The sequence below is a fragment of the Eleginops maclovinus genome, chromosome 23 (genome assembly GCF_036324505.1).
Source record: "Eleginops maclovinus isolate JMC-PN-2008 ecotype Puerto Natales chromosome 23, JC_Emac_rtc_rv5, whole genome shotgun sequence".
Classification (NCBI taxonomy): Eukaryota; Metazoa; Chordata; class Actinopteri; order Perciformes; family Eleginopidae; genus Eleginops; species Eleginops maclovinus.
This window is the reverse complement of record NC_086371.1, coordinates 14,567,289-14,590,761: the sequence shown is the minus strand read 5'-3', so window position 1 is coordinate 14,590,761 and position 23,473 is coordinate 14,567,289. Positions and strand designations below refer to the sequence as shown.

General features: G+C 44.3%; 2 protein-coding genes and 1 long non-coding RNA gene across 3 annotated transcripts; all 3 read right to left on the bottom strand.

Annotated features, from left to right (window-relative positions):
• Nucleotides 1-2,815: 2,815 nt before the first annotated feature.
• On the bottom strand, nucleotides 2,816-12,081 carry LOC134859836 (uncharacterized). Its single transcript, XM_063876566.1, has 6 exons — nucleotides 10,978-12,081; nucleotides 5,586-5,703; nucleotides 4,528-4,836; nucleotides 4,110-4,367; nucleotides 3,901-4,026; nucleotides 2,816-3,512 (listed from the first exon to the last, which is right to left on the bottom strand). Exons 2-6 carry the CDS (start codon nucleotides 5,632-5,634, stop codon nucleotides 3,343-3,345), a joined length of 912 nt encoding a protein of 303 aa, XP_063732636.1. The 5' UTR covers nucleotides 5,635-5,703; nucleotides 10,978-12,081; the 3' UTR covers nucleotides 2,816-3,342.
• Nucleotides 12,082-12,844: 763 nt separating this feature from the next.
• LOC134859838 (uncharacterized) lies at nucleotides 12,845-14,397 on the bottom strand. The gene is made up of 4 exons (XR_010165164.1): nucleotides 13,952-14,397; nucleotides 13,761-13,861; nucleotides 13,517-13,653; nucleotides 12,845-12,899 (listed from the first exon to the last, which is right to left on the bottom strand). It is a non-coding gene; the product is annotated as an uncharacterized LOC134859838 (long non-coding RNA).
• A 2,946-nt stretch (nucleotides 14,398-17,343) lies between these two features.
• On the bottom strand, nucleotides 17,344-19,434 carry arsia (arylsulfatase family, member Ia). The gene is made up of 2 exons (XM_063876777.1): nucleotides 19,121-19,434; nucleotides 17,344-18,742 (listed from the first exon to the last, which is right to left on the bottom strand). Exons 1-2 carry the CDS (start codon nucleotides 19,432-19,434, stop codon nucleotides 17,344-17,346), a joined length of 1,713 nt encoding a protein of 570 aa, XP_063732847.1.
• Between the last annotated feature and the right edge of the window lie 4,039 nt (nucleotides 19,435-23,473).

Here is a 23,473-nt window from a genome sequence, read left to right as displayed (position 1 = left end):
CTCACCATATTTAGTTGTTTAAAACACCCCACATCACGAGCATGTCCGGATTGTCCTCCATCTCTTTTTTTCTACTTTTACTGCGTGTGTCTGTGGCAGTTCTGTGTCCTTTGGCCACCCAGGACCTCACGTACGGGACTGGATTGAATTTAGCCAGGGGGGGTCCAACAAGATTTAGGAAGAGTAAAGATGACATGGTGGATGTGAGCAAAGAGCTACGGTTGGGAGTGCAAATCAAGTTCATTTGTGAAAATCCGTGCTCACATTCAGCACTTGCAATTGGAATGCTGTTGACAGCAACAAGTAACTCCATCAGCTCATCGGGGGTCTTTGCCATCTGAGTGTCTGTACCTTCTGTAGGCCCGTATGACTGCGCGCGGGTTGGCAATGTTGAAGCGCTGACACAGTGACTCGACCTCAGTCTCTCCATACAGCGCACCTGCGTCCTCGGGCCAGTATTGTGCGTAAAGCACCTTCAACTCCTCAATGAACTTGTTATATCCAGTTTTATCTGGCATCCGGCCTCCTTGAGATAACATACGGTCCTCCAAGTTCTTGGCCACAGTTAGAAAAAACTGCTTGGGTCGAGTGATCTGTCGCTTGATTTTCCTCCATTCAGCGTGATGCCATGGAAAGAGTTTTCCTCAATTCCCCTTTGGCTCAGTTCAGTGTAGCGACCTGGCCGATCCGACATGGCCTCAAGTACCCTGATTTCCCGACAAATTGACTTGTGTGCTGAAATGATGGTAATGTCTCGTTTTTGAAGCTCGACTGAGAGCTCAGATAATTCTTGCAATGCATCGCACATTATGCCTAAATTGTTCACAAACGCATGCGAAGATAAGCGCATAGCAAGCCCACTGTATGTTTGCTTTGTGACACTGTTACGGGAGGGATCTTCTGATGCAGTTTTGAAATGCTTGTAAAGTGCTGGGTAGTTCTTCCACACTGCTTCAACGGTTCTAAAACTTGATGCCACCCATCTAGTGTCTAAAATACGACCTATTTTGCATAGCTGGACATCCAAGCTCTCAGCTGACTCTCTCAGCTCCATTCGATTTTTGTTAGATGTGCTATACAGTGCATATCTTGTCCATCAATATTTTAAAGTGATTTATAGCACCCATCTCTTTCACTACGTCTGCGACTGCAAGCTCAAGCCTGTGGGCTGAGCAGTGCCACACAGTAATGTTGGGAAACATGGCCTGGAGCCGACTCGCCACTCCGCTTTTACGCCCTAACATAACCGAAGCACCATCACAAGTTACTCCAATGAGGGTCTTAGAGAGAAAATCCTGTGTCAAATGCAGGCGCTCCAGAGCAGACAACAGTTTGTGGACAATACCTTGAGCAGTTAGATCATCTAGCTCTACGAGTTCAGTAAAAATGTTTGTAGGCTTGTCCATATCGGGCAACTGAGCCCTAATGTATATTATCAAGCAGCTCTTTTTGCTTAAACTGGTTGACTCATCCAGCATTACACTGATTTTGGGAGTGCACTGTACTATTTTTTCAAACAGTTTTCTTTTCATTTCTTCAGAAATATGTTTCTGTATGTTTCCACATGCAACATTGGAATGTAAAATTCTCCCCATATCGAGTCCATTTAATTCTTGGCAATCAATCTCCTGTTCGAAGCCATATGCGGGACGGTGGCGTTTAGCCTCCTTGTACGCCGTGCGAAATACGCGAGCAGTAGTGGCCATCTGTTCAGACTGACTATTAATTATAGATTGTCCTAAAGTGTCCACTTTTGCCTTTTCGAGAATGTTTGCTGCTGCTAGGTGAGCCTTGGTACGGGCATGTTCAAATACCTTTTTTCTAAGTGCGCGTTGCTGTTTTATAATATCTGAAGCAGATGAGGTTACTGTGCATAAAACCCACTCTTTTGCCAGTTTCATCCCCGACGTCTTCTCTGCCCCCAAAGTCCCCACCGCCTTACACGTTGTGCAACCCAAACCTGATTTTCCCCTAAAAAGCCAGGGATAGTAAGTCTGCTTCACTTTTAGCTGAGCTTCTGTCCAAGCAGTTGTGCATCCCATCCCTGACCTGTCGCTGGACGTCCCACACTCCTCTACGCTCTCCTCTCCTACTGACTCTTCCTGCTGTAAGCCTGATGTCGCGGTTCCACTTGCCTACTCCAGCTGTTGTACCGGGCTAGTTGATGCCAGGGTACCCACCGGTTGCTGTTGGTGGTCCACCTGGCCGACGGTAGCTGGCTCCTGCTCCGGCTGGCGGTGAACCTGACCCGCTGCTGACACGGTGCCAGCCTCCTGCCCGGGCTTGGCTAGCTGTCGGTTAGCTAGCTGGCTAGCTGTTGCGGCGCTAACCTCCTCCTGGTTTTGACCATCAACATGACCGCTGCAGCTGCCCTCGTCGCTGCTTGTGGAGGCTTTTCTGACTCGTTTTGAAGTGTCTATTACCTCTTCCTTCTTTTTGAAGAAAGACAGTAAATTTAACTGTCTTTTTGACATGCTTGCATTTAATTAGTTTCTTCCTCTCTGCGAAGTGCTCCTCATGTGGCGAATTTCAAAAGTGAACGCGTTTGTCCGTTGGTCCAGCTTTTCAGTGCGTCAACACAGATCTCCGACTCTTTCAAATCTTAATCTTAATAAACGACATGAAATTCTTGGGATTTTTTTCTGTAAATTAATATCTGTATATTTTATTTCATTTTAACCATTTTTTTATTTTTATTTTTTGTGAGAGGTACCGGATCTGCCCAAATAGGTGCCGGAACACAGGGTGGCCAAAATGAAGAGGTGCCGGATCCTGTTCCGGCAGGATCCGGCTCAAATTAACCACTGGAAACAGGGACTAAATACATATGGGTAATCACAAGAGAGAGACAGCTGGAAGGGGGGGGGGGGGGGGGGGGGGGGGGACACAGGGGTAACAGGTGAACACAATCAGACACAGGAGGGAAAAGCAGACAGGAAGTGAAGCTAAACATGACACAAGAGGGGAAAACATTTCAAAATAAGACACAACACAAGGACATGACAGACACGAAACAAGGATCATGACACAAACTATTATGCACATGATTCAATATGAGTTCAACACTATGATTACATGAATGAACAAAGAGTGAAACAATTCAGGCATCTCGAATTGTGATCACATTAACTGTACTGTAGGAACAATTCACTACCTTTGTTCTGTGACAACAGTGATACAAATGCGAAACAACACTTACAAACAACTCATATTGAGCTGCTAAACTGTGAACACTTTTGCCAGAAGTAATGTTAGAATAAAAGAGCAGATTATTTCCACTCCCTATCTTCACATGCATGAAGACATTGAGAGACAACCTGAGGGAGTTAAACTTCAGATGCCTTACATCTCAACCATCACAACAGAGTCATCTTGATATTCTGTCTCTGGACGGTAAGTAGAACCTTCAGCCTTCATGAATTTATTTTTCTTCCAAGCAAAATACACGGCAATCCCGATTAATGCAAAAACCACCACAGCTGCCCGCACACCACATATGAGCAGGGAGTGATCTGCTCGAATACAGGGACACAAAAAGCATATGTCAAGTTGGATTGGTGACAGGAGAGTTCATGTTCACTATTTAAGAACTGTCTCTGCTGGAGGAAGAAACTGTTTTATGTGAGTAGAGGGTTTTATGAACACATTGATATGACTTTCCTACCCACAAGCCTTAGCTTCTGTGTTGGAGCTGTAATAAGACTCATAGATACAGTACAGCAATAACTCCATGGTCTTATGGAGATAAACTGAGTAAAACGGAGAAATACGTTTATTTGTTCAGCTGCAGCAGCTTTAGATGCCATTTACTTATGATCTGTAGGTCCTCTCCATGGAGTGGGGTTCTTTTATTATTGCAGGATTTAATATTAATAGACACTTTGTTGTCAGTCTCCTTACCGACAGTGGAGGCTTCGTAGGTCGTGGTAGGAGATGTTGTGGATTCAATGCACAGCGTATTGTTAGCTGGAAACACCCACTGTGATATCTGTGTCCCATTTGAGGTGCAGTTAATGAATATGAAGCCTGTGGGAAAGAATCAGATGAATGACTGATATGCAGTTAATCATCCATGTATTCATCTAACTGTTTTCCACTCATCTTCTCACCACAGTTAGAGAAATGTTCTTCTTTAGAGACCTGACTGACGTTATTCCTGACTGTGCATGCCACTACTCCTGAGACGTGTTGTTTCAGAGTGATGCGGTCATTCTCAGTATTTACAGAGAGGAGCTCAGTGTCTTTCAGTGGGTGTCCAGCCAGAGTCCAGCTGTACTGAGGACTGTCCCCTCCCCCAGCGGAGCAGGAGACCCTCTTCTCTCCCTGGGACAGACACTCAGAGACCAGCCGGACAGAGGACACAGGAGCTGAAGGAAACATACTGTGGTGACTTTTCATATTCACACAATCCAAGTCATTTGATGCAGTTTTTAGTACAGAACAGAATGTAAAGTTTAGATATTCAAACGTTTTATATGTGTCTTTCCATTTTACTAAATCCCCATAGATTAAAAAGAACATATTTACCTTGAATGGTCAATTGTAGAACACGAGACGTTATACTGCTGTCATCCTGGATTTCAAGTTTATATTTATCACTGTCATTCCTGATGAGGTTGTTCAGCCTAAATTTTCCATCACTGACATTAAACGAGGATCTGGTTTCATGAACGAAATTCTTATTGTTTCTCACATTAAGTATGATGATTGACGATTTGTACAATCTGTATCTTTGTGTTAGTAAGGCTCTGTCCATCAGATGGAGGACCACAGTTCCTCCCAAAGGACCGTAACACTGAGCTCCATCCTCTCTGCAGTCACAGTAGGTTTCCAGACCTGGAAATAAAAATGTTTGTTAAAAGGTAAAAAAAATCTAAAACATAAAAAGTGTAAGCTTTGTATTTCTACAACAAATATTGACTTTTTCTAATTCTTTAAGTATATGCAGCAAAAATAAGTATTTCACTGGTTCTCACAGACAAAGGTTTGTGAGAACTGTTAAAGTAAAAATGCTTCTGTTTAATATTTGTGTTTGAGTCAAGTTAACCTCGCCCAGTAATTGTGCAAACTTTTTTTAAATGAAAAGATCTTCCGTTTTACATTATTGGAAAAATACCAAAGTTTTCAAAACTAACACATTCCTTTTTCCTGTATGTTTGGAATACGTGGAAAAGATATTTAACATATATAAATGATAAAGGAGCTGAATTGTATTTCTGGTGTTAGAAATGATTATTGTATGTAAATGAGATGAAAGAAAGCTTAAAGTTAGATTCAACATCAAAGATCTATGCCAGTGAATTGAAGATCTGAGCAGATTTTGAAAAATGCCTAAAACTGTCCTTTATTTATTCATTTATTTATCATGTTTCATGACCTGAATGAATTTGGATCCAGCGTGGTTGAAGAGTTCATTACAGGATTTAATATTGGTACCCACACGAATCTTCATTTGTGGTAATCATCAGAAATGTGTGTATAATGTGTGTGAATTTAGAAAACACATTGTCCTATCACAATATTGAAAGAATAATTATATATTGCATATGTTAATTATTCCAGTTATAAGTTAAGTTATATCTGACCGTAAGATGCTCCGAGCATCATCACCAACAGTCCGATCACAGCCTGCATGCCTCTTCAGTGTTCAGCCTCTGGTGACACAGTCTGCAGCTAACACACTAATCTCTAAACTTTATACTATGTTATGATAACGATTCTGAACCCAAGAGCAGACAAGAGACGGTGTTGAATTGATGCAAGGGGGTTTATTGAGTGAGGTGGAGGAGCAGGTAGAGGACGCGGAAACCGGGGGGAGGGTGAGGCAGGCGAGCTGGAGTGCGTGATCCGGATAACTGCAGGCAGAGGGAAACAGAGTTAGGTTGTGGTCAAAGGCAACAAGAGACGAGAGTTCGGTAGCGAGGTAACACGGTAACAAGGTAACAAGGTAAACTGGAGCCGGGTACGTATCATTACCACTGTAGAGCGAAGTACGATCTGGCACCGACAGCAGGGAATCCAAGGGTTTATGAAGGGGAGTTGATTGGAGATGACGACCAGGTGAGCATGATTGCAGATGACGGCCAGGTGTGAAGTGAGACCGACAGGGGGAGTGGCAAACCCAGGAGGAGGAAAAACACAGCAGACTGCTGTGACCACAACAGTACCCTCCCCTCAATGGACGCCTCCAGGCGGCCTAGGCCTCTCTGGGTGAGCCCGATGAAAATCCCGGATGAGAGAGGGGTCGAGGATGAGGCCCCGCGAAACCCAGCTCCTTTCCTCTGGCCCATAACCCTCCCAATCCACGAGGTACTGATACCCCCTGCCCCGACGACGAATGTCCAGCAACTGCCGGACGGTGTAATCTGGGTGGTTGTCAGTCAAACGGGGAGGTGGGGGGGAAACGTCCGGGGGGGAGAGGGGACTGGTGGAGACTGGCTTTAAACGAGAGACATGGAAGGTGGGGTGGACGTGCATGGCTGGAGGCAGCTTGAGTGTGACCGCTGAGGGATTGATGACGGAAATAATAGGGAAAGGGCCAACAAAACGAGGGGTTAACTTCTTGGAGCCAGTTCGTAAGGGGAGATCCCTAGAGGACAACCACACCTGTTGACCCACCCGATAGGCAGGAGCGGGAGCCCGGTGGCGATCAGCAATGCGCCGGTTCTGCTCTGCGGAGCGCAGCAGAGCGGTGCGTGCGTCCCTCCACGTCCTGCGACAACGGCGGAGATGGTGCTGGACCGAGGGGACGGAGATGTAATCCTCCTGAGCAGGAAACAAGGGTGGCTGGTATCCCAGGGAGCATTCGAACGGGGACATGCCGGTGGCAGCACAGGACATGGAATTGTGGGCATACTCGATCCAAGAGAGATGGTCACTCCAAGCCGAGGGGTTGCGCGCAGCCACACAACGCAGCGCGGTTCCGAGGTCCTGATTGGCTCTCTCAGCCTGCCCATTAGTCTGCGGCTGGTACCCTGATGACAGGCTGACAGAGGCCCCCAGCGCTCGGCAGAAGGCCTTCCACACTTGGGAAACGAACTGGGGACCACGGTCGGAGACGAGGTCAGCGGGAATCCCGTGGAGGCGAACGACATGCTGCACAAGCAGCTGGGCAGTCTCTGTGGCAGTGGGGAGCTTAGGAAGCGCAATGAAGTGAACCGCCTTCGAAAATCTGTCCACAACGGTGAGTATTACAGTGTGGCCCTTAGAGGGGGGAAGACCAGTCACAAAATCCAGGCCAATGTGGGACCAGGGCCGACCAGGAACAGGGAGAGGGCGTAACAGACCAGCAGGAGGTTGATGGGAGGACTTGGCCCGAGCACACACCGTGCAGGCAAGCACGAATGCCCGGGTGTCAGCGTCCATCGCTGGCCACCAAAAGTGCCTCTTCAGGAGGGACAGGGTGCGACCCACGCCAGGGTGACAGGCAAAGCGCGATGTGTGGCCCCACACCAGAACTTGAGAGCGAACCGAACTGGGGACAAAGAAACGGTTAGGAGGGCCGTTGCCCGGATCTGGTTCGGTGACTTGGGCCTTCCGGATGAGGGACTCTATCTCCCAGGTGACAGCAGCAACCTTGAGGCAGGAAGGAGAGAGGATAGTGTCAGGGGAGGCCGGTGTGTTCATAGTGTTGAACTGACGGGAGAGGGCGTCAGGTTTGACGTTACGGGATCCGGGACGGTAGGTGAGGGAGAAATTAAACCGCCCAAAAAACAGGGACCACCAGGCTTGGCGGGAATTCAAGCGCTTAGCTGTCTGGATGTATGACAAATTCTTGTGGTCGGTCCAAACCACGAACGGCTGTTCTGCCCCCTCAAGCCAGTGCCGCCATTCCTCCAATGCCAGTTTCACAGCCAGCAGCTCGCGGTTACCAACATCATAGTTACGTTCAGCAGGTACCAGCCGGCGAGAGAAAAAGGCGCAGGGGTGAATCTTCTCATCAGAAGCTGAGCGCTGGGACAGGACCGCCCCCACCCCCGTGTCAGACGCATCGACCTCCACGATGAACTGCCTGGAGGGGTCAGGTTGGATAAGAATGGGGGCAGACGAGAAAAGTCTTTTAAGACCAGAGAAGGCAGTCTCCGCCTCAGGCGTCCAGGCAAATGGGCGGGCAGGAGAGGTGAGACGGGTGAGAGGTGCTGCAACCCTACTGTAATCACGGATGAACCTCCGGTAGAAATTGGCAAATCCCAGGAACTGCTGCAGTTTCTTGCGGGAATCGGGAATGGGCCAGTCTGTCACTGCACTGACCTTCTCGGGACAGGTCCTCACTTGCCCGCTCTCAATGATGAACCCAAGGAAGGATACAGAGGTGACACTGAACTCACACTTCTCGGCCTTCACATATAATTTGTTCTCCAACAGCCGCTGAAGAACTTGCCTGACATGCTGGAAGTGTTCCTCCTGGTTGCGAGAGAAAATAAGGATGTCGTCTAAATAGACAAAAACTGAGCGGTTGAGAAAATCCCGGAGGACATCGTTTACCAGGTTCTGGAACACGGCAGGGGCGTTAGTGAGGCCGAAGGGCATGACCAGGTACTCAAAGTGGCCGAGGGGGGTGTTAAAAGCAGTCTTCCACTCATCGCCCTCCCGGATACGCACCAGGTGGTAGGCATTGCGTAGATCCAACTTGGAGAAGACTGTAGCACCCTGCAGCGGCTCAAATGCGGAACTGATGAGGGGCAAGGCATACTTGTTTTTGACTGTAATGTTATTGAGTCCCCTGAAATCAATACATGGACGAAGAGACTTGTCCTTCTTGGCAACAAAAAAAAATCCTGCACCAACAGGAGAAGAGGAGGGTCTCATGAGGCCAGCCGAAAGAGAATCCTTAATATACTTCTCCATGGCCTCCCTCTCAGGACGGGACAAGTTATACAGGCGACTACTGGGCAAAGGGGCGCCGGGGAGGAGATCAATGGCACAGTCATAGGGGCGATGGGGAGGCAGGGTGAGTGCACGACACTTACTAAACACCTCTCCCAGGTCATGATAGATGGGGGGGACCAAGGAGAGGTCGGGGGTTTCCTGGGGCAAGGGGACACCTCCCTCTGTTGGAAACAGGGCAGACTGTAAGCAGGTGGAGTGACAAAAAGTGCTCCAACTCACCACCTTGCCAGAAGACCAGTCAAATTGGGGATTGTGCCGCTTGAGCCAGGGGTGGCCCAGAACCAGGGGAATAAGGGGAGACCGGATGACGTGAAACTGAAGCATCTCGTGGTGATTACCAGAAACAATTAACTCCAGGGGCTTAGTACAGTGAGTAACAAGGGCCAGGTGGCGGCCATCTAAGGCATTAGCGTTTAATGGAGAGGGTAATTGTTCCAACTGAATGCCAACCTGAGACGCGAAGCCGGCGTCGATGAAGTTCTCATCCGCTCCCGAATCCACAAGGGCCGATACCGGAAAGGGATGACCGAGGGACAGCAGAGTGGCATCCAGCGGTGAGCGTGCATAGTGAGGAACGGGGACGGAGGGGGCGTGGCTCAGCAGGGCCCCGAGTCTCACTGCCGAGCCCTGTCTTTTGGTCGTGACGGACAGGTGGAGATGAGATGCCCGGGCAGCGCACAGTACAGACACACTCCGGTCTTGATCCGATGAAGCCGCTCCGCTTGGGTAAGACGAGTGCGCCCCAGCTGCATGGGCTCCTCTTCAGTGACTGCATGTGTCACGGGGGCAGAGAGAGCAGCTCTCGGGAAGTGAGGAGAATAGGAAGCAGCGAGTGCCGGGGGTACGGAACTGCCTGTCCTCTCCCTACGCCGCTCGCGTAGACGATTATCCAGCCGGATGGAAAGGGAGATCAGTTCATCGAGAGTGTTAGACTCCTCCCTAGTAGCCAGCTCATCCTTAATTGACTCGCTGAGAGCGGAAAGAAAAAGCCCACATAGTGACCTGTCGTTCCAGCCCGACCTGGCTGCATGGGTCCGGAACTCGACGGAGAACTCAGCTACACTGCGGGAGCTCTGACGAAGGGAAATAAGCCGCTTGGCGGCGTCCCCTCCCTCTACTGGATGATCAAAAACCTTCCTCATTTCGGCTACAAAAAGCTCAAAATTATCGTTGACTGGGGAATCACTGTCCCATAATGCTGAAGCCCACTCTAATGCGTTACCCTTAAGTGACCCCATAATGTAGGCGATCTTAGCCTTTTCAGTGGGATAGGTGAGGGGCTGCTGACTGAAAACTAGTGAACACTGGATCAAAAAGGCTCTGCACATACCCATGTCCCCAGCGTAGCGCTCAGGCGCAGGAATGAGAGGCTCACGAGCTCGTGGCAGGTGTGTCGGGAGAGTGGGGGCCGGCGGAGGTGAAGCTGACGGTGGAGGCGCTGTGGTAAGGGGGGCTAGTAAGTCCAATTGCGCACCCATCTGAGTGACTCGGGTAGCGAGATTCTTAACGGCTTCCATAGCTTCCCGGAGGGCTTGGCTGTGCTCAGCAACCTGAGTGCCTTGGGCGGCGAGAGCTCCGCGGATGCTGTCCATGTCTGCTGGGTCCATCTTGGCCAGATCGTTCTGTTATGATAACGATTCTGAACCCAAGAGCAGACAAGAGACGGTGTTGAATTGATGCAAGGGGGTTTATTGAGTGAGGTGGAGGAGCAGGTAGAGGACGCGGAAACCGGGGGGAGGGTGAGGCAGGCGAGCTGGAGTGCGTGATCCGGATAACTGCAGGCAGAGGGAAACAGAGTTAGGTTGTGGTCAAAGGCAACAAGAGACGAGAGTTCGGTAGCGAGGTAACAAGGTAACAAGGTAACAAGGTAAACTGGAGCCGGGTACGTATCATTACCACTGTAGAGCGAAGTACGATCTGGCACCGACAGCAGGGAATCCAAGGGTTTATGAAGGGGAGTTGATTGGAGATGACGACCAGGTGAGCATGATTGCAGATGACGGCCAGGTGTGAAGTGAGACCGACAGGGGGAGTGGCAAACCCAGGAGGAGGAAAAACACAGCAGACTGCTGTGACCACAACATACTACAGCAAACATGCACATACTACACTGAGCAGCCTGGCTTGTCTTCTGTTAGTGATCAGATTCAGATAAGAGGTGAGGCAGGATATTGCAGTTAACTGGTCCTCTAACTTCCCCATCTACGTTGAGAACTTAGTGGACTACTAGATAACGTTATAATCTTAAAAGGTGCTGGAAACTAAAACAAATTACAGAAGTGGTAATGGTTTCTTCCATTCTGGGAGATAATATTAGATTGTACGCTTGTACTATTGCAAAGCAGGAAATACTGTCATTGCTCTAAAGGAAGTGAAACAAACTGTCTCAAGAAACACTGACCACAAAGATCTGCTCTTTTATTCTATTATTTCTATCCGTTATGTTCTGCCCTTACGATCATCCTCCACATTCGAGAGAGAATATAACTAAGTTATGATTAAAACAGTTGCACAGTGTGTATATGCAGGGCGTTACATCTTTCTACTTTCAATAATGCATGAAAACTTAGAGAACACTACAATCCTTGGCATACAGTTTTACTTTAACCATAAGTTTTAACTTTCTCACACTATTTGTATATACAAAGAAAAAAATGGTGTACTTTTGAATCAGAAAACAACAATAAAGTCCCTTTAACTATAAGATGAAGCAACTGGCCTTAGACAAGACATAAAGTGATTGAAACCAAACTCGGCCTCTAGATGTCGTCACGACATGATTTAACTAATAACAACCAGACCTTTTAACTAACTACTTTAGCTATTTACTTTCTTGTGGTCTTTAAATATTGTATTTAATTACTGTTTATAATTCAAATATACATCACTTAATTAACAGCAGCATCATCCCATTATATAATAGGTCCAGTATCAATAACTAACTAAGAAAGAGTGATAAATTCATACTTTTTTGTAATTGTAAATCAAAGTTTTATTTTATTTATCAGAGCTACAGTGCAAACAGTGAACTTTCATATTATGTACCAAGAGTTGGCCCTAGCAAAATAAACAGACAATGATAATGAAAAAGAAGTTAAAAGGATGAAAAATAACCTGGTATTTTAACTAGATCTATGATTTTACATAATTCTGACAACATGTACAAAGAGATTTTTCCAGCATCCAAGTCATGCGAAGTAGGGTTCACTGTTAGCATCCTTATGTGTCCAGTGATCATCCTCAATAGATTTTAAACTAACAGCTTTTTTTCCCCGTTTTTCACCTGAGGAAGGAAAGAGGATAGAATAAATGATAATGATAATAATGAACGAAATGATTGTAGTTAATCGGCTGAAACTAAATCTGTTGACCTTTTTGGTAAAAAACTAGAAGAGGTGGGAGAAGTACTCAGATCTTGTACTTGAGTATGAGTAGACGTACCAGAGTTTAGGAAAACTCTGTAAAAAGTCTTGCATTCAAAATGTTACTCAAGTAAAAGTAAAACAGTATTGCAATCAAAACATACTTATACACTCCAGTACAAAGTAAAAGTATTAATTATGCAGATTTATTATAATTATTGATGCATTAAAGTGTTTATCAAAGCTGGTAAAGGTGCAGGTGTAGCTTCTGAATTTACTCCAGGTGTAACTTAAGTCTTATTTAAGAGTTGATTAGTTTTCACATTATTAATCCAAGTCTTTAAAGTATGGATAAATAAATGCAGTGGAGTAAAAGTACAGGATTAACCTCTGAATTGTAGTGGAATAGAAGTACAAAGTAAAATAACATGGAAATACTCAGGTAAAGCACAACTATTTCCAGATTGTACTTAAGTACTCTACTTGAGTAAATGTACTTAGTAACTTCCCACCTCTGCAAACAGGCGAGTTAAGTCTTACCTGACTTTTTACCGCGCCTAATTTTCCAGCAGACCCAGCAACACAACCCCACTATCAGTAGAGCCCCGATTGTAGAGCAGACTGGGATCAAGATGATCAAAATGTTTTCTAGGGAGAAGAAACCACATCGGTAATTATCCATACTCACAAACTTTAAAGCATTCACATACTTGCATTTTCGGTTGGTGGTTAGTAAAAATCTATTTTGACCAAAATCCATGAAAGACTCAAAATGAGAATAAGACCAAAATTGACAAATACCGAAACTTTGAACCAAAGCCAGTTCCTGTTGTTGTCATGGCACCTTTCATCAGCCCCCAAAATATATTATTGAAATGAATACAACAGTTCTAACTAAATGGAAAGCAAAGAATTTCTCATGAATGATTTGCTAATGTGCAATGCAGGACTCAATTATATTTGTATCATTTTTAAGTAGATTTTGGGTCATTTGTCATCATCGAATTTTGCAGAAATTAGGAAGTTAAGTAGTCCTTGAAAGTCAATTTAAGAAGAAATACACTATCTTATCAGATATCTGGCGTACAGTAAATTTTACTGTACAGAAGATTCTTAAATGTTCTCCTTTAGTCTTCTATTCTTACACATGTGGGTCCACTGGGTTTTGCATTCCCACTTCCCTATTATGATAACCTATTGTAGTAACTTTAATGACATTACACAGAAACATTGAAGCATAAATAAGCTGGAAGATAAACACTTGCCTTGCACATTCAGTTTAAAACTGACGTTTCTCAGGAGGACGCCGTCGTGTTGAAAGATATCCACATTGTATAGCCCTGAATCATTCTTCTCCACGTGTGTGATCTTCAGTGTCCCATTGGTGATGAAAAACTCTGTCCTGTTTTTAAAAGAGTCAAATATTGTCACTCTTTCCTTCTTCAGACTGAACACATTTATGGGCCCAGTTTGAAGCTGTTTCTTGCACTGCAGGCGATGGCCACTTGCATTGGTCAAAACTTGGATGGACACAGATCCTCCGGTGTTAACAGAGCACAGAGACGTGGACTGCGAGGCCTTACATTTAGTTTCAGCACCTGGAAAGAAAGCTAGAAAAATGCATATTCAAATGAAATCCGATAAATAATTCACCTTTTACACAATATTATAATGTTTCTCTAAAAACAAAAGTGTTTTACCCTGCGATACTCCGGCTAACATCACAAGAAGAAGAATAACTGGCTCCATACTTCTTTGGAAGATTACTGAACAGAGAGTGATGCACCAATCACTGTTAAAGCTGAATCAAAACATCAGGTTGTTTACAGACACTGGAAGGAAACAGTACAGGTCTAGAGGAGTGGCAGTTTCATGACGGTTAAAACGACAGGAAATGAGGTTAATGGTTTCACTTCTCCTTACAAACACAGGTCTTTTATGCTGCACCACCAAGGCAGATTGCAACAACTATAAAGGCAGTGCGGTTAAACCATCAAAACGCAAAAAACTGTGTTTTCGCAGAAAATATGTAATAAAGGACTTTGTATTTTCCCAAAAATATAACTGCTAAAACTTTAACTTCCTGTAAATAGTATCCTATGTTTATAGTTTTAGTAGAAGGTAGTCTATATATGTAATACAACCTCAACAGATGTCATAGAGTGGGTTAAAGGTATAACAACATGTTGGCCAATATGCTGCTTTTTGCCATTTCTGTTGGGATTTAGTGTGCCAATCATAGGACAAACTTGCAGCATGTTCTGTTTTTGTCCCTCTGTTGAAATACCATATGTGAAACTGAACCTCAGGTTTGCCTTAGCTAACACCTTTTGACTTGGATGATAGTTTCAACATGCTTTAAAAACGTGTACTTCTTGATATGGCCTGGGGGAAACAGAAGTGAAAATTAGACCTAAACGGACATATGGGTCCTTGCAAAAGACAGACTTTAACTGCTAAAACTTTTTTTTTTTTAAACCTGACTCTACACCAGTGGTTCTCAAACTGGGGGGCGCGCGCCGTACTGCAGGGGGTGCGCGTGAAGCTTGGGAAGAAGTGTAAACAAACATTGGTAGCGCTTTGTTATAATAACAATATATAATAATAATAATAATAATAATAATAATAATAATAATAATAATAATAATAATAATAATAATAATAGATTTGTTTTTATTATTGCTACATCAAAGTTATCTTGCACATTTTATCGGACCAAATATGTTTCTGACTTGCAAAATCATTATATCCACTCTCTTCACAAGAGACTCTCTCTCGTGTGTGCGGGGGGCAGGGCTGCTCACAGACACCCTGCAGCCCCGTGCATTCAGATCTGCCGGGGACAGGGAGGACGGGGTGTTCAAAACCACACTCTACAAGGCTCGATGTGGACAATGCTCGTTTGACGTAAGTATTTTTCGCATAAACAGGAGATATCCGTCCAAGCAGCTGGCCAAAAGGCATCACATTCAGCCTGAGAAATGCACAGCTTTCTGCCATAAATCGAAGCTCTGTTGCCCCAATTACGTGTAAGGTGGGAGAAGTACTCAGGGTGCGATTTGACAAAAAAACAGAGGGGGGGATGTTTGGTTTTTTTTATTCATAGACAAGAACATTGGACTTTTAACTTGCATAACTAGGGAGAAAAAAACGCAAAAAGTAGACAGGCCCTTTTTTTGGGTCCGTGGATTAGTCCCCATCACAACATGGCAAAACTTTTAATAACCCATACATGGATTTCTATTCAACGTCACAAAAACATGCGTACGCACTAACAGGCAGAAAGCACCATAGAACAGCATCAATGCTCTCCATGAAAAGACCCTCCAATTAACTTAAATCAAACACTCAAAATAATTCACTAAATAGCACAACGTGCTGTCAACACTCAGGGACAGGTCTGGAAAACTAGACAAAGTAAACAGTCGGCTCTGGTGACAAATTTGTGGTGGCTTTTTCGTTTTTCCTATCGGGGCATTGTCTGCAGCATTTCGGCCCTCTTCTATCCACAATTCTGCAAATGGGTCCTGTAAAGTAAGATGATATGCTGCTCTGAACGCGTTTCATGTTTGGTTCAGCGCTGTTTTTCCTGCGAAGTTCCCGCACAAAAATGTTACAATGTTTTTGTTTTCGATGACGTTCAGAAATATGCACCGTCTGCCAGAAGGCTGCTGAATAGCCTACTCTGATGTAAAGACACTGAAGATCGTTAGATTTCAAGAGTTTAAGTAGGCTAGCAGTTAAGTTGCATTCATCGCTATCAAGGGGGGGAAATCCTTGTCCCCACCGGAGATAAAAATAATTTAGCAGAGGTAGGGATAGGAAAACCAGAGGGGGGGAAATCCTCACCATCCCCCCCTACAAATCGCACCCTGGAAGTACTAAAGTCTGATGTAAGGGTTGGTTATATTTCACATCATTAATCCAATCTTACTCATCTGAATTATAGTGGAGTAAGTACAAAGTAGCAACACCTGAAATACTCAAGTACAAGTATACAATTACAGTAGCATATCCCTCCGAATGATGGTCTGACACTTGACTGGTGATTTGAGATTTATTGCAAATCCACAAACTAACGTAAAAGCCTGTGTACAGAGACACAAAACAACAATATATGTTAGCTTACTCCTAACATTACCATAGCCTTCACCTTACACACATGGAGCTAAAGCTAACGCTAACTTATTTAAACAAACAATTAAGTAAGTTTATACAGTATAAAAACGAATTCTAAGCAATCTCTGCATTACAGTCCTACATGAACCGTATCTCCGTACTTTTTCCTTCAGTAGCAACTTCGAAGGCGACGAAGGCGATGCTAAGGTATTGACAGCAGCCAATACCTTAGCATCGCCTTCAAATTAAAAGCATCTATAATTAAAACAGGAAATAACACAAATTAAGCTTAAGAGAGTTATAAAAAAATATGCAGTAAAGACAACTCAAACTTTGTCCCCCAGAGCTACATGCTTAGATATCAAAAAACACAAATTGGGTTAGTTACAGTACTTTAGTAAATGTACTTAGGTTCACCTCACTTAACTCACTCAAATTGTAAGTAGCCTATGTTTTAGCGATGAAGTCGATATTCAACAAGTAATCTGAACTGAATGATGTTGGGGGTACGCTACAACAAACTACTCTGACTCACAGTTCTATTAGGCTCAGATGTTACAGCAGTGACACCACAGAACAATTAACTAATGGATAGTTTGATTCAGACCTAAACATTTTTTTTTGTTGTTGAATGTATTGTGCTACCTTTTCCGTCGCTCTAACTTCGTCACCTTCTTCGTTGCTCTGATTGGTTGTAGCGCTATCCTATTTCGTGCAGAGGGAATTTGAAAGACAACCGTTTATCCCGCCCTTCGGATTGAGCCCTGCCAATTGTGTATACCCAGACCAAACATCTTGATGTAGGTCTGATTTGGGCTAAACTGCAGTTAGATTTACACAAACTTGGTTCCTTTGTCAACAAAAACAAAAACACTTCTCAAAAAGTTCCATCAACAAGCAAAACAATCCCTTATATACTGTGACTATATCCTTCAGGGGTGCGTCCTCTGCACCTTTTTCTGTCATGTCCTTTCTATATCCTGTTAGACATCATCCTAGTGTTGAGTCTCCTGAAAAACGACCTGCCTTTGGACAGTTTCAGCTTTTTCTTCCAATCCTTGTTCTTTTTCTGATAGACAGTATCCCATCGTTCTTCCTCTTCATCTCCTACCCATGGCACCCAAGCGCCTCCATTGAGGTGGGGGTCAGCCCGAAGGTCCTCTGATGGGTACCTAACTGGCACCGCAGTGCGATTGTAGAACACCAATCGAGCCAGCAGCTCTTTCACAACATCTGGTCTCTGCTCAGAAAGGTCACGACGTTCGTAGGGGTCTCCGGAGATGTTGAAAAGCCACACAGATTTATTGGGTTCAGTGTGGCGCTCCAGGTTCCACCAGCCGACGGGGAAACCTGGAAGCACCTGTGGTGGCGTCCAGTCTCCGTAACCAGGGTCTCCTGTTAGAAGTTTCCAGTCTCCAGCTCGTATGGAGGCCTGCACAGCTGTATTCCAAATCCCATAACCTTTTTGCAGGGAGCCGCTACGGGCATGGTTATATAAAGGGTCAATATTGTGGAGGATCTCCAACCGGGGGGACTCCTTCCCTCCACTGATGGCTTCCCAAACATCATAGCCATCCAGCCCCGCCGTCAGGGACTCATTTCCACCTGCTAATCCCACCAGTGTTGGGTACCAGTCAGTGATGTGCACCAGGGCTTTACTCACCCTCCTCTTCTTCCTCAAAAGAGGGCTGTGAACGAACCCCAGACCCCTGACACCACCTTCCCAGTAGGTGCCTTTACGTCCTCTGAGGGGCCAGTTATTGCCGCCAGACAAAGGCTGGCCCCCGTTGTCAGTGGAGAAGATGATCACACTGTTTTGATAGTAACCATACTTGCGGAGAGCATATGTTATATTACGTACTGCCTCATCTACAGCTGAGACCATAGCAGCATATTTCCTTCGTGCCACATTTTCCATTCCACGGTATGGGTAGATGTACTCGCGTGGAGACTGCAGGGGTGTGTGAACAGCTTGGAAGGAGAGGTAGATGAACAGCGGCTGGGTATGAGGATCGTGGGTTGCGAGGATCTTCCGGACTCTCTGTGTGTACAGATGTGTGGAGTATTTGCCCCTCTGATCCCAGGCCACCGACTCCCCCTCGTGCAGGTCGAAACCACACCGCCCGGGGCCGTCACAGGAGTCGTAGGTGTAGTAATTTACACTTCCTGTTAAGGAACCAAAGTATGTGTCAAAGCCACGGCGAGTAGGCAGGCACTCCTTCTTGTAGAAACCCAGGTGCCACTTGCCGACCATGTGGGTGGAGTAGCCGAGCTCCTGCAGTCTCTGCGGGAGGGTAACCTGGTCAAACGGCAAGCAGTTGGGCTGGCGGGGCCGGATGATGGAGTGCTGCAGGCCAGTGTGGATTTGGTACCTGTAGGGTTTTAATATTAAGAAAACTCAGGGGATTAATGAGTTAACACAGAAGGATGGTGAGTAAGAGTAAAAGGTAAGGACAAATGACTTCAAATAAACAAATGAATGAATCATGATTCTCAGATCTAATATTGGATTGGTGCTATAAAGGTGTTTAAGTATGTCTGCATTATCAGACAAAATCATTTAATTTCACTTTTACTATGTAAAAATAATAAGTAAATATGATGCTATTTTATGGCTTTGAAAAAAATCTGTGCGAAAACGTTTTTTTCCCCCTGCAGATGATTTAACTGTATTCAAAACCTGAAGAAAGAAATGTGTTAAAGAAACTGACAAACCACAAGCAACCAGTCTCTTGGGGACAAATCTTTACCTGCCGGTAATGAGCTGGCTGCGGGACGGGGTGCAGATGGGCTGGATGTAATAGTTCTCCAGCTTCACTCCGTCCGCAGCCAGTTTATCCAACGCCGGTGTCCTGATGTCAGAGCTGTGGTAGCCGATGTCGTTGAACCCCTGATCGTCCGTCATGATGAAAATGATGTGAGGAGGCTGCGGGACAGGAGAGCTGTCGACAAAAGTGTGGTTTGCCTCATTTTCCACCTGGTTAGGACCAATCATGTCCCATGTCAGGTACCCGAGGCTGAGCAGGCTCATCATGGAGAACCCGGTCAGAGCTGTCGTTGCCATGGTTCCTGTGACACTTTTTTCCAGTCAAAGTAGTAACGTAAAGTATGTCGTCAGCAAGGCATCGTGAGGTAATGGGACAGCTATCAATTGATCCTGTAGTCCAGCAATTCGAAAAGTATGTGCCACTGAATGAAAAGCTAATCCTCCATCTCTACTGACTCTCCAAATACTGTTTTAGAGTCCTTTGAAACATTTCTCTCTCCTTAGTGGTCCCATTAACCCCGCCCTTTGCCTCGCTGCCTCACTGAAATAACATCAGCCACTTCACCACCCAAAACACAGAAATATTTCTACCACGTCCTGGTGTTAATACTGACTTTACATCTTATACTGTATCTCTTGTAGTATCAAGGTGGTCGACATTTGGCCTAGCTTATATTCTTCTGAAAAATATATTAATTTGATCACTGTAGTACAAATATTCACATTTGTTACGGCAGTTTCAAACATGAAAGCAGGACCCATTACTCCCTCTCTTCATTCAAACCATTTATGGTATTTGACTTAAATGAACCACACTGCCAACTCTACGCATTACTAGAAAGCAAGAAAAAAAAAACATTCCCATCTAACCTGGTTTAGCAGTGGATGAAAGAGAGTCCACAGAAAGACCCTTGCTCAGAAAAACACGGTGTAAGGGGGAGATTGAGGTCCCTGCACTCAAAGGGGCCCTACAGACACAATCACAGACACTGTTCCTCACTGCACTTTACTGCACTGATCTGATGTGGGTATCGGAAGAACTTCCCATGCGTTGGTGGTACATTTTAGCATTTTGCGCATACACTTATTGACTTGCCAAATTTGATTTTTAATAGTATGATGGGGGAAGGTGTTTAGAAATATCAATGAAGATGCTGTCATGAAGCACAGCGTACATATTGTCAAACTAAGTCAAGGCTTCAAGTGTGATACAAACACTATCAGTTATTTTTTTTACCAAATACATAGATTGGGCTATTTTGGGGCTGAAATTGTGTAGCATGTCATGATTGAAGAGGCCCAAACATTTTGATCTTCTGTATTTCAAATTAACTGCAATGTTTGTTACAATATCCTTTCCAATTTAAAATCTATAAATGTTCAGTGACTTAAGGTCGTTGGGCTGAAAGATAGTCTCCAAATTAAAATGAGATCTGTCTCAACCTGGAATTAGGCACACTAAAGGTAAACCTTCCAAATATTGATATAGGTTAGACTTGTGGGTACGGAGGTCGTGGGGCAGCCAGAAAAAGTATGAGCCTCCTGTTAAGGGCATGATGCTGCAGCCGGACAGAGCAGAGCTTCACACACAAGTTTAACGCAGGTCAAGCTGCGAAAGCGAGAGATGATTGAGGTGCACCTGAACATTTTACATTCTTGTATTTATTTATGTAGTTTTTTTATAGGGAGGGGCTTGGTAATGATATGTTTTGCAAAAATCCCCCCAAAAACCAGAGAGATGTTGTGCAATCACACTGAGAGGCTATTGATCCTAGTTCACAAAACGAGGGGAACAAATATGTGAGATGTGTGTTGCCGGAAAAGTTAGCGTCTCAGACTTATGTCAGCCGCATTGATAAAATGCGACTCATTTGTTTTCTGTTGGTCATAGGCTCACTGGGTCAACAACACACTGTACTCACAGTAACCATCACTACACAAACCCAAATAAAACACTTATACTGACCCATATCAACTCACACAGCCAAATACAAGCAGGTGCTTACACACCCATCAAACTCCAAAGTTTGTCATAGTACCAAAATAAAGAAAAACCAACCATTAACCAAGACATTTTAAATGGCCGTATGTATAGAAACATTTACCTTACAATAGACCACGATGATTTACTCTTAAATATTGAATAAACACCCTTTTGGTTTCTGGGTGTTATATTCAGTTATTTATTTGTCATAACTTTTCTTGGGCTGCAGCTCAATGTCAAAATGAGCTAAGAATAAACTAAAAAATCATTTATTAACATTCTTGTGAACCACAACTGTCTGATTCCAGTAAAAGCACTGTACCACACACAGTAAGCAGGTAAAAGAAGGTTACTCTCTTCTGTCTGAAACAGTAATGCTGACACTCTGTTGCTCCATTTTGACTCAGCCGAAGTTTTAGTCTGCATGTAAACATTCTCAGACTCTTCATCATTTTGTACTTTTCATCTATTCATCTGCTTGATCTCTGTCTCCTGCTTTACTCAATTACATATGAAAAGGAGTTTTGAAGATTGATGTTCTATGTGAGAAAAACCACTTTACTAAATAGATTTGACATCAACCTTTAGATAAGGAAACTTCCGACAGTTTCAGAGGTTAATTCAGTTGTGCCTTGACTATCCATGGTAGGTTTGTTGATTGAGATTTACCCTCATCATTTTTCCATTTCCTTCCATTCCATAGGATGTTAATATTTTACAATGAACGATCAATAAACTCAGGAATGTCATATCAAGGCACCAGTAGATTTCAAAACTATTCACATTTTCTTTTGTTTCGTGCTGTCAAACCAAAATGTATTTGAATAAACAAAAAGCAAAAACATTGTGAACGCTTATGTTCATACTAGGTCCAACCAACTTTAATCTCCCAATTATTTTTTACAGAAACACAGACATACACACAAACAACATCTTCTCACTTGCAGATGACTTTCAACCAGGTTCAAAGTAATTTTCTGGGAAACTGTGAAAAACAATAATGAGTTGAAAGGGAAGCAGAGGCTGCTGCTCTGTGTCGGTCAGCACCAGATGTTGGCTTTGGCGGGAGGAAAAGGTTCTGTTACTGAATACGGCTGCTCCCCTTCACCATGAACACTACCCTCTTTCTAATCAACGCGGCCCTGCCAGTAAACCTGCACATTACTCCCCCTCTTCCCCAATTTTCTAATCTGAGCAAGACTAGTTGGAGGTTTTCTTTCTTCCTGTGCCCCAGCCCAAAGCCAAAACCTTGACTTCCATAGGACAGTATTTAATATGTCGCACCTCGTCATACAAAGAACCTTTGTTTCTAAAGTTTGCTCAACCTCTTATTTTTTGGTCTGTTATCATTTTTTTTAAGATCAGACCATCAAATGAAGTCATTTCAGAGCAAAAAAGTGTATGAATATTGCTTTCTTTGGATAATCTTCAGGCAACATGAGGGGAAGGGTCCAAACGAAATGTGTTGTTCTTCAGCGTTATTGGGAAATTAACCACTTTGCTTAAGAAAATATACTATATTTAACATATTGTCCTTTATGCTGTGTAATTAGAGTATGAGAATCGGTATGTCAATTCAGTTTTAGTATAGCTAAGACTGGCTTGGGCTATCACACTAACACTTGTTGCTGATTTAAGCTGATAAAATAAATAAAAACAGATTAAAGAAGCAGAAAGTAGTCCCTGTTCTTCAGGTTCTATCATATTTAGGTGTGGTTAAGCAATTCTCAGAACACTCATGTTTCACCATGTCATATTCATAAGCCACATCCTGTAGAATCAGTAGAGCTGAAGTGCAAAAACAAAAATCAGTATGTCAAGTATAAATATTCATTTGTATAAGTTGTACTGAGTAGTATTCAGCTTACATCTCCTCTCTTTCTCTCTCTCTCTCTCTCTCTCTCTCTCTCTCTCTCTCTCTCTCTCTCTCTCTCTCTCTCTCTCTCGCTCTCTCTCTGCAACAGTTTTAACATAGTCTACACATCGTGCTGCACCAGGTGAGACCTCATGAAGAGGCAGTCCTGCGCTGGCCTCGGCCCCGGACTGAAGATGTGTTTGATTTGGCTCTTGTGGAACTGCAGCAGCACCTGGGCAGGAAGGCCAGACACAACACTTCATTATGACCCTCCGGCAAAACCACCTGGAAGGACATCTGAAAGGGAATATTTGTTCTATCTAATCAACCCATCAGTCATAATCCATTTTAATGATGTATATATGAATAAACACATCTCAAATAATTGTACTTACAATTGTTTTACGACTCACTGGGTGTAGTTGTAGGTAATTACCTGCAGAGTGAGTGCATACATTAGCTGCTAAACATGTGGAACGTAAAGTAGACTTGTCCCT